At 39.3% G+C, this 11,671-nt stretch overlaps 2 protein-coding genes across 2 annotated transcripts; both read left to right on the plus strand.

Annotated features, from left to right (window-relative positions):
- Positions 1 to 2,133: 2,133 nt before the first annotated feature.
- On the plus strand, positions 2,134 to 3,755 carry LOC118004126 (olfactory receptor 52B2). The gene has a single exon (XM_034995305.1). The coding sequence runs from the start codon at positions 2,495 to 2,497 to the stop codon at positions 3,461 to 3,463; it is 969 nt and encodes a 322-aa protein (XP_034851196.1). The 5' UTR covers positions 2,134 to 2,494; the 3' UTR covers positions 3,464 to 3,755.
- A 6,021-nt stretch (positions 3,756 to 9,776) lies between these two features.
- Positions 9,777 to 10,984, plus strand: LOC118004139 (olfactory receptor 52B2-like). Its single transcript, XM_034995313.1, is given in 2 exon segments — positions 9,777 to 9,923; positions 9,926 to 10,984. Coding segments are annotated over 2 exon segments (942 nt in total). The 5' UTR covers positions 9,777 to 9,871; the 3' UTR covers positions 10,816 to 10,984.
- The last annotated feature ends 687 nt before the right edge of the window (positions 10,985 to 11,671 follow it).

Raw genomic sequence — 11,671 nt, forward strand, 5'->3', positions numbered from 1 at the left:
AATTATAGCAGAGAGCCAGAGGTGTTTTTATGAGGACTTATATCAAGTATCTTTTATTGAGAAGGGATGCATTAATAACCAATGGGGTTGGGAGAAGTGATGAGGAAAATTTTCAGTAAATTTTCTTCTAAGGAAAACGAATTTGTTTTTTGGTGGGGTTTTTATTTATATAAATTTGGGGCCTGTGCTTTAGAATAGAGGCAGAGCAATGCTACCAGTGGCCTTTCTCTGTGCTTATCCCAGCAAAGCTCAGCCTCTCCCCCAAATAGAAGTTGAATGAATATTTAAAATATACTGCCTTGAAAGATGTTGTATTATTAGCTCACCTGGGGACCATACTTCTCTGAATCTGGCCCTATTCCCTTTTCTGTACCTACCTGTAGTCCCATTGCTCCCTCCACACAGCCCATCATGCTCTGAGCAAGTGCATCTGCATAGGGGCAGGGGGGATAGACTCATAAGTTGTGGCTTTCACTCCTTTGGGTGTCTTCCTCCCTGGCCCCTCTGATTATCAGTAGATCCATCTAGTATTTATTTGGTAAGTATTTATTTATACTCCTGATTCTTATTCTCTTTATGGTCCCTTTTCTCCATGTTCCCTTCCAGAGGTTTTATTTTATTTTATTTTTTATTCTTATGTTAATCCCCATACATTACATCATTAGTGTTAGATGAAGTGTTCCATGATTCATTGTTTGTGCGTAACACCCAGTGCTCCATGCAGAATGTGCCCTCCTCAATACCCATCACCAGGCTAACCCATCCACCCACCCCCTCCCCTCTAGAACCCTCAGTTTGTTTTTACTGATGAACCCTCGATGAGAGTCCATCGTCTCTCATGGTTCGTCTACCCCTCCAATTTCCCCCCCTTCATTCTTCCCCTCCTGCTACCTTCTTCTTCTTCTTCTTTTTTTTTTTCTTAACATATATTGCATTATTTGTTTCAGAGGTACAGATCTGAGATTCAATAGTCTTGCACAATTCACAGTGCTTACCAGAGCACATACCCTCCCCAGTGTCTATCACCCAGTCACCCCATCCCTCCCACCCCACCCCCCACTCCAGCAACCCTCAGTTTGTTTCCTGCGATTAAGAATTCCTCATATCGGGCGCCTGAGTGGCTCAGTTGGTTAAGCGACTGCCTTCGGCTCAGGTCATGATCCTGAAGTCCCGGGATCGAGTCCCGCATCGGGCTCCCTGCTCAGCGGGGAGTCTGCTTCTCCCTCTGACCCTCCCCACTCTCATGTGCTCTCTCTCATTCTCTCTGTCTCAAATAAATAAATAAAATCTTTAAAAGAAAAAAAAAGAATTCCTCATATCAGTGAGGTCATATGATACATGTCTTTCTCTGTTTGACTTATTTTGCTCAACATAATACCCTCCAGTTCCATCCACGTCGTTGCAAATGGCAAGATCTCATTCCTAATCATCCTGTCTCTAGTCCTAATAGCTAACAGGTGGTCCAGAGATTCAGCAGGAAACCAATCTTACCTGAGTATTGGGCAAAGCTAAGGAGAGAGGACTTTATGTTTAACCCTTCTTAGCAGAAGGGAGATCTGAATCTTTTTGAGGGTAAGAAACAAGTGGGGCAGGAGGAGGGCTATATTAATGGAGCCACAGGGAAGTGTATTGATACCTTGTACTCAGAATAGTTTTCCTGGGGGGACTCTTAAGGATAAGGAGATCTAGACTAGACACACATTTATGGAACCGTTTGGGGAGGAGCGTGAGAAGTCACAAGGAGCAGGCAGTGAATATGGTCCTTCTCAATTTCATTGGTTGCTCCATTCCTTGCTGCCTTTAGGGAAGATCTGAATTTGGACTCCTTCTGGATATCTGCTTGGTGCTCTATTTTCATGAAGAGGAAGCCACAAGTGCAAAGATATTAGGCTAGTATCACGTGAAAGGTTCAAAGTAATAGCCAGATAAATTTAATGTGATTAAATATAATCAAGTTAGAACATAGTTGAGCTAATAGGTCTCCAGGAAGGAGACACATTGTTATGAACATAGGCCACTACAAATTGGTATATTTTAAGGAGGTAATTTAAAGTTAAAATTTGTGTAAGTAGAAGTGGAAGGGAAGGGAAATTTAAGTAAACAGAGAAGGAGCAAAATCTTGGGGGGAGGGATAAATATAAAACAGGTGAGTGTGCAAATGCCACTTGCATGGAAATGGTAGAATGAGGTCAGGAAAGTATAGTGGGGCCAGACTTCGGGAATAGGGTGACTGGAGGCAGGGGAAGCCTCTGTTAGTTCTTGAAGCATGATTGTCATAGAAGCTCTACATGCTAATGAGGCACCATGGGTCAGAAGTCATTCTTACACCCAAATGAGCATTCCCTGGGAGAACTTGCCTGGAGAGTCCCACAGTTCAGAACCTGATGCTATCTTTTATGATCTCTGCACACACTCAGGGGTCCTTTCTGTTCCTGTCACTTTCAACAGACTCTTCAGCTTCTGAGTTCTTATAGAGAGGACCCTAAAGTGCATCATGACTCACACCAACCTTACCATCTTCCATCCTGCAGTTTTTGTTCTACTGGGCATCCCTGGATGGGAGGCTTACCACATTTGGCTATCAATACCCCTCTGCCTCATGTATATCACTGCTGTCCTGGGGAACACCATCCTGATAGTGGTCATCATCACAGAACATAATCTTCATGAGCCCATGTACTTCTTCCTCTCTATGCTGGCCATCACAGACATCCTGCTGTCTACCACTACTGTACCCAAAGCTCTAGCCATCTTTTGGCTCCATGCCCATGACATTGCCTTTGATGCCTGTGTCACCCAAGTTTTCTTTGTCCATATGATGTTTGTGGGGGAGTCAGCCATCCTATTAGCCATGGCCTTTGACCGCTTTGTGGCCATCTGTGCCCCCTTGCATTATACAACAGTGCTAACATGGCGTTTTGTGGGAAGGATTGTTCTGGCCATTATCACCCGAAGCTTCTGCATCATCTTCCCAGTGATCTTCTTATTGAAGCGGCTGCCCTTCTGCCAGACCAACATCGTCCCCCATTCCTACTGTGAGCATATTGGAGTGGCCCGCTTGGCTTGTGCTGACATCACCATTAACATCTGGTATGGCTTCTCAGTGCCCATTGTCATGGTCATCTTGGACATGATCCTCATTGCTGTGTCTTACTCACTGATCCTCCGAGCAGTGTTTCGTTTGCCCTCCCAAGATGCCCGGCACAAGGCCCTCAGCACTTGCGGCTCCCACCTGTGTGTCCTCCTCATGTTTTATGTTCCATCCTTCTTTACATTATTGACCCACCGCTTTGGACGTAACATTCCTCGACATGTCCATATCCTGCTGGCCAATCTTTATGTGGTGGTGCCACCAATGCTCAACCCCATCGTCTATGGTGTGAAGACTAAGCAGATCCGGGAGGGTGTAGCCCACCGTTTCTTTGACATCAAGACTTGGTGCTGTGCTTCCCCTCTGGGCTAATGGCTCCCCATGAATTTGCACTCCAAGCTTTATCAAGGAAACTAGGCATGAAATACAGAGATTTTCTGGACTGAGAGGGCTTTTACTTCTCTTCCTCTTTCTCTTCCTTCTTCATTGTCGTCATCCCCCTCCAACTTTTATTTTTTCCTCTTCCAGCTTTTCATCTTTGCCTCCTTCTCCTGTTTCTTTGTTTGCTTTATCTTCTTCTCTTCTCATATCCTTTCTCCAAAACTCAGAGATAATAACTAAGTGTTACATGCCTCTGATGTGAACATTTGGTATCTTCAGTAGACCAGACGTACTCCAGAAACACAGAGAACTGAACACAACATGAAGTGTTGTGGATGAAACTAATTTTTTTTAATCTCTAAATGTGCATTGATTCTTTGTACAGACTCAAGTAGCTCTCTCCTCACTTTTACAATGGCAGGTGTTTTTGAAAAACAGTCACGCATGCCCTTCAGCCATCTGGAAAACTGTTCATTCTTCAAATTTCAGATAAAGAACTACCTTCCCTGAAAACTCTTTCCTGACTTTCCAAGCAATACAAGGCTCCTATATTGGTATATTGATTGCATCTTGTATAAATCTCAAAATGTATGTAGTGAATTGTAATAGGTTGTTTATTTATTTGTACCCCTAATTGACTGTAAACTCCTTGAAATCAGAAGAGTGTGTGTCATTCATATTTGTACTCCAGTGCCTTATAAAATGCCTGGCACATAATAAATGTTCGAAAACGGAGTGAGAGCACAATTACCTCCTGATGTTAGAACATGCATTTCTATTATGCACTCAAATGGTCAGCTAAATAGTCCACAAACCAGTGATGAGTAAACCAGCTCCTCACAAAGTCAGTTTGGCGTCAGGGAGGTAAATAAGCTGTAGATTGCAGAGCTTCTTACTTCTTACACCTTTGCTGTAACACAGGGACCAAGGAATAGACTAGAGTAGGAGGAAACAGGGCACGCTTGATTTTCTCTTCTAACCTGGCCTCTGACCCTTCTCAGTGTTAGGAATTATAGCACATTGTTCCTGGCCAGGTTAGCAACTTTGGAGTAGTCTCTTGGAGTTTAAAGTCTTGCCCCTCATTTTTTTCATGCTTTTTCAAAAGAGATCATATACACTCATTTCTTCAACCACCATCGACACAAATGAGTCCAACATCCCTCTCTCCATCCTAGAACTCTATTTTTGAGTTTTAGATGCATAAATATACCTATCAACTGGATTTCTCCTCCAAGATACAGAGCTCCCATTCAGGCTAGCTTTTTTCCCCTGTTCCATTCCTTTTCTTATGAACTAGATTATGATGACTCCATCAATTTCACTGAGCTGGAAGCCCTGGGGAGTTTTTCAACTTCTTCCTCTCTGTCCTGTTCCTCAAGAAGTTAATGATTGTTACCAATATTGATTGTACCACTAAATAATTATGTGGATAATATTTGCAGTCCTGTCAGGATTAAGGCCCTATCCCTATTACTTTCTAGCTGTGTGAATGTGTGAAACATATTTAATATTTTTAGTCCTCATTTTTTTCATCTGTAAAATGGGGATAGCAATAATACCTCATAGGGTTGTTGAGAAGATTACATGAAATAAACCATATATATACTATTTGAGAAGATGAAATGAAATAAACCATATGTATAGTACCTAATATGATCCTTGGATCATAGTATCTGGGAAATATTTCATTAATGCTAAGTTCTTAGTATTGTTAATTTTCTTTTTAATGTTGCTCTACTAATTACTCATGTCTGTTATCGTCTTTCACCTCAGATAATGCATTAGCTTCTTAATTGATTTCATTGCTTTCAGTCATTTACACTGTAACCTAAACTATAAATTGACTCAAAGTTAAACATTCTAAAAGGCAGAGTTTCTGTCACATACTTTCAAGTAGTCTTCATTACTTATAGAAGTGTTTTCCATAGAATATTCTGCAGAAATAGCAGATATCATAATAAATGTTTTATAAAAATGTTCCATGGTCAAATAAGTGAAAAATGCTGACACTCTGTGGGTTGTGCACATGGCTCTCCAAGGGAAGGCTAGAGTTTGCAGCATATCCCACAGTAATGTGACCATAGATATTTGTATCACTTTTTTGATAGCACCTCAAATGTACATTTCTAAAATAACCTAGTGTTCCCTTAGCCACTGTTCAGAAATCATAGGACTACAGGGTAATTTCTAAGCCAAGCATTAACTTAATAATGTAGTCCTAACTTACTTTTCCATTTCTATCTCAAAACATACCACCATATAGCAATCTATTAGTATATAATAATATTAATAATTATAACTTAAAACAATAGCTAATGTTTATTAAGGGATTAATCTATGCTGGGAACCATGTTCAGTGCTCTGCTGCATTAACTTATTTAATCCTTACACAACCTTATGAGATAGTACCTTTGCTATCTGTTTTATACACAGGAGCACCCAAGTTTCAGAGAGGATGAATAATGAAGGCCACTCAGCTGGCAAATGGTAGAGTATTGACGTCAATTCCTTTTTGAAGTCTTCACCAATCCCCAAGTCAGAGGTGATTACCTTGTCCTCTGGCTCTCCACAGCAATGACATTTATGTTTCAACTGAATGTTAATTGCTCCATGAAACCATCAGAGCTTGGGTTCTGTGAGAGCAGAGAATATATCTTACTCATCGTTCTAGTTCCAACATCTAGCATAGAATTCACTATGTATATTTATGGATTGATTAATTTGAAATGTCGGTGAAGTGGTTGACTCTGGACCCTTCACTGTTAAATATTATCTAAATTTATGACTGAAAATCATTTGGACACACACATACACACCACTTAGTTCCTTCTGATCTATTTCTGCTACATCTCCACAGGTTTCTATATACATTGAGGTCTAGCAGGTATAGGCAGGGTTTCAGTGTTCTGTGTATTGACTAGTAGCAGCTCAAATCTGCTCAGTCCATATCTTAGCCAGAGACATGGAGTTTTTAACAGATACAGTGTGTTCAGACTTTTGTAGGTAGGGCATAGTTAGATTGCCCACCCTCTCTGGTTCCTGAGTGAGTGATCTCTGGAGATTGGTCCTGCTGGGGTCTGCCTCTTTCTAATTAAACCAGATGCTCCCTAAAGACCTAGTGGAGTAGAAGCTCTCTCCTTGCCCAAGGGATTCCTGTGGCTGAGGTTCAAATACTGCCCTATTTCCCTCCTGAGTCTGCATCTGTCAGCTTCTTTCACATGTTGAGGAAGAACTTTCTCTTGAACTGGGGTAAGTTTCTGGGAAGGGGATAAATATTTTGTTCCTAGGAATTTTAGGTTTTCTTGGAATAAACTTAGTAAATTATTGATTCAGGTGAGATCCTCTGGATAGTGTAGGATAAGTACATACTATCCAGTGTGTACATCTTGACATCTTCAGCTGCTGCAGACATTTTTGACTCTGCAGGGCTGGGAGGATGACTAATATTTTTCCAGAATTAAAGTGGTTTAAAAAATATTGAACACAGGGGGTGCCTGGATGGTGCAGTCGGTTAAGTGTCTGACTCTAGGTTTTGGCCCAGGTCTTAAGATCAAGCCCCATGTTGGGCTCCGCACTCAGCAGAGTTTCCTTGAAGATTCTCTTCCTCTGCCCTTCCCTGCACTCATGAGAGTGCACACACACACTCTCTCTCAAATAAATAAATAAATAAATCTTTTTAAAAAATTAAAAAAAAAAAAAAGAATACTGGAAAATAAGTATATTAAAACCCACAACATTAAGTTTACATATACTGTTTATATAAAATTAGAATTTATTATAATTCTACTGGCTTTAATGGGAGAAACTCATAAATAATGCTTTCAAAATAAAATTAGGGAAAAAATTAGCCATTGAAAGCACATAAAGACATATATATAGGTGCTCCCATTTTCCCTTTTGCCTTGGGCTCCGATGTGGCTCAGTACAGCATGGGCAATCCTATCTTTATTTAAAATTTTGATATCTTGTTCATCATGGATATTTTGACATTTTGTACCGAGGTAAGTTCTTACTCATTTCACCTTAGTCCTGGTCTTAGGAGACTCAGCACCTGGAGGGCAGACCAGAGTCACAAAGAAATGCAGCCCGTACTTGAATCTTTCCATAATCCTGATAGTTGAAACATACCTTTCAGTTTCAGGAGCAAAGACATTTCCCTATGTGTTCAAGCCAAAGTGAGGTGGGATTTTCTGTTACTTATAATGTAAAGTGTTGTAACTGATACAGAAGAGAAGAAAAGAATTATTTTATTTTTTAATTTGCTTTTACACTTAACTATATGACATGACTGATACTTTTTTTCTTAAAAATGGAAACAAAACATTCTATTGTACTGTATATGCCATAATTTATTTTTTTGACCTATTGATGGATATGGAAGTTGCCATAATTTCTTTCATTATAGCAATAGTATAGCAATGAATATCCTTATAGAAATATCTATATGTTTTCATGCTGTGTCACCAGCATTGGAGGCTAATTTTTTTCTTATGTTTTCCAATTTGATAGGAAAACTATGATATTTCAATATGACACATTTTCCTTTCTTCAAGTTTTGAGCACCTATGCATGTGTATATTGGCTATTTATTTTTCTTGTGGTATGAATTGCCTATTTTGATTCTTTGCATATTTTTTGTTTTTTCCTCATTCATCTCTACTAAATTTTTTTATTTTATTATGTTATGTTAATCACCATACATTACATCATTAGTTTTTTTTTTTTTAAAGATTTTATTTATTTATTTGACAGAGACACAGTGAGAGAGGGAACACAAGCAGGGGGAGTGGGAAAGAGAGAAGCAGGCTTCCCGCTGAGCAGGGAGCCCGATGTGGGGCTCGATACCAGGACCCTGAGATCATGACCTGAGCTGAAGGCAGTCGCTTAACCAACTGAGCCACCCAGGCGCCCCACATCATTAGTTTTTGATGTAGTGTTCCATGATTCATTGTTTGTGTCTAACACCCAGTGCTCCATTCAATACGTGCCCTCTTTTCTACTAACTTTTAATATTTAAGGATATTAGCCTTTTGTCTGTTATGTTTTATAATTTTTTCTCCTAGAATTTTTATTTGTTTTCCTAGAATTTATTCTTGTCTACATTTTTGCATAATTACATCATTCAATTATTACTGTCCATGAAATACCATTTTCTTAACTTACTCAGAAAGATCTTTCCAAACTTAAAAATATTTTCCTGTTTTCTCCTAAGATCTTCACTTTAATTTTTAATATTTTTAATTTTATTTTTAAAATACACATCTTTAATTTATCTACAATTTCTATTTGTTTAGTGAGTGAGGTGGGAACTAATTTTATTCTTTTACAAAAATATCATTGTCCAATATCCCAATGCCATTACTTGACTAGGCCTTCCTTTCCCTACTAACTTGAAATGATATTTTATTACATTTAAAGTTTCAAATATATTAGTTTCTGGGCTCTCTATGTAGTTGTATTGATCTGCGAATAATAATAACTGGCATTTGTTTAGTATTTTTATGCTAGGCATTATATTAGGCAGTTTAAAGAAAGCATTTGATTTAATCCTTGCAAGATAAATATGAATAGCTCATTTTCACATTAGGCTAAATTTCTGAGATGTGAAAAACTTGCCTTTTGGAAATAATCAGAAAGTTGGAAGCCCAGAATTTGAACCTGGAGAACACTTCTCAGATAATAAATATTTAAGCTGTGATTTGGAAGCTCAGTAGGCTTAACAAACATCAAAGGTAGAAAAGTATGTTCCAGATTAAGAGAAAAGCTTGAAAAAAGTCATGAAGGTTGGAAAACTCAGGTTTTGTGTGGAGAAAAGATCGTGGTCTATTAATGTCCATGTAATTTAATGTCAGAGTGCCTAAAGGGGACTAAAGCTAGAGAAGAGAGTAACAGTGGGATTGTGGAAAGCTTTGCATGCTTGAGAAGTTTGAGCTTTATCTTATAATGAAAAAATCATTATATAAAGGTTGTAAGTGAAAATCCAATAAGATTTTTGTTTGTTTTGTGCATTTTCTGTTATTTGTAGCCCAGCCAGGCTACAAATAGCTGATGGATATGGAGGGGTTGAGGATGGGAAGCTGGGAGATGGGGAGCCCAGTTAGTTAAGATGCCATTGCACCAAAACAAGTGAAGGACACTTAAAGCCAGAGTAGGAACATGTGAGAATGGGGAGGTATATATGGCTTCTAGACTTTGCTGAGGTGTAACTAGGAACCTTTATTTATATTTGTGTTTGTAATGATAACGTAGGAAATAAAAGCATAATATTATATACTCTAAGTCAAAGCATTAGTGATTGACTTAATTATCTAATGTTCAACTTTTAGTGAAACTTATTGTTGGTTCTGCCCACTGACTCTCTCTTTCCATAGTCTTCATAGAGAGACTCCCAAATCAGGCATGTTCAGTGCTAACTTCTCTACCTTCCACCCCACTGTGTTCATCCTACTTGGCATCCGGGACTGGAGAACTATCACACCTGGCTTTCTCACCCCTTCTGCCTCATGTACATCACTGAAGTGTTGGAAAATGGAACCCTCATCCTTGTTGTCTTCAGTGCATGCACCCTCCATGAACGCATGTATGTCTTCCTATCCATGTTGGCTGGCACTGACATCCTGCTGTCCACCATCACCATTCCCAAGGCCCTGGCTATGTGGTTTCATGCTGGGGAGATTGCCTTTGATGCCTGCATCGCTCAGGTGTTTTTCATCCATGTTGCCTTTGTGGCTGAGTCAGGTATCCTGTTGGCCATGGCATTTGACTGCGTTGTGGCCATTTGTACTCCCTTGAGATACACAGCCATCTTAATTCCAATGGCAATTGGAGAAATGACTCTGGCAATCTGGGGACGAAGTACTGGGACTATTTTCCCTATCATATTCCTGATGAAGAGGCTGCCATACTGTCGAACTAATATCATCCCCCACTCATATTGTGAGCACATTCGGGTGGCCAGATTGGTCTGTGCTGACATCACTGTCAATATCTGGTATGGCTTCTCAGTGCTAATAGCATCAGTTTTGGTAGATGTTGCACTCATTGGTATTTCCTACACTTTGATTCTCCAAGCTGTGTTTAGACTTCCTTCCCAGGATGTCCGGCACAAGGCTCTCAATACGTGTGGTTCCCACATTGGATTCATTCTCCTCTTTTTCATCCCATCCTTTTTTACTTTCTTGACCCACCAATTTGGCAAGAATATCCCCCATCATGTCCACATCCTTCTGGCAAATCTCTATGTGTTAATTCCTTGCATGCTTAGTCCCATCATCTATGGAGCAAAACCCAAGCAAATCAGGGATAGTATGGCTCACATGTTATCTGTTGTGGGGAAGTCTTGAGAAAGTTTATGTTTCTTTCACAGTTTTCTCTTATCAGCAGGAGAAAAAAGAACTTAGCAACCGAGTTCTCAAGTTTAGGCACTTTAGTGTACTGAAGCAGAAAGTACATAGGCTTTGGAATAAAATGTATCTAGATTCAAATCTTGGTTCATTTACTTCCTGATTTTTGACCATGATTAGGTTCCTACCTTTTGGAAATTTAGTCCTAACATATAAAATAGAACCAATCGTACCTATGCTGTAAGAGTTTTGTAAGGATTAAAATTTATAAACTACTTGGTACATTGCTCAGCACTTAGTGGGCTCTCAATGTTAGCTATAATTCTAACTCGAAGTTTGTTACCCAAGGAAGACGGTTTAGATTTGATGTATGTGAAATTTCCAATATTTCCAGAGGCTGCTCTGCCTTCTGCTTACCTCCCAAGACTGTATTATAGCCATCATCATCTCCAAATTATTGCCATCATAACTACAAGTTTGCTGTATGAATCCATTTAGGTAATAGATATAAAAGAATGCTCTAAAAAATTAAACTGTTGAAAAAGACTAAGGTTGGTATTGATTACATCTTATATGTAAAGAACTATCACCATTATTATATTAAAGAAATTTCTTAACTCCTGCAAGAAATGGGTTGAGTGACACAGACACAGGCATTGCTCTTAGAGCGTTAGTTATCTGAGTTGGACACATGAATGAAGGGCAAGTTATGGGGGTCCACACTGATAATAGAAGAATACGATACAGCAGACAAATATTCAGATGTTAAAAAGAGCAAGTAAGCTAATACTCTATGATTCTATGTCTTCTTCTGTATCCATACATTCCCCCTGAATTAGAGACAATTATATGGCTT

The sequence above is a fragment of the Mirounga leonina genome, unplaced genomic scaffold (genome assembly GCF_011800145.1).
Source record: "Mirounga leonina isolate KUSES-001 unplaced genomic scaffold, KU_Mleo_1.0 Mir_92, whole genome shotgun sequence".
Classification (NCBI taxonomy): domain Eukaryota; kingdom Metazoa; phylum Chordata; class Mammalia; order Carnivora; family Phocidae; genus Mirounga; species Mirounga leonina.

Bases quoted from the DNA above. Each gene is read 5' to 3' on its own strand.
- LOC118004126 (XM_034995305.1), top strand. From the start codon at position 2,495: ATGACTCACACCAACCTTACCATCTTCCATCCTGCAGTTTTTGTTCTA.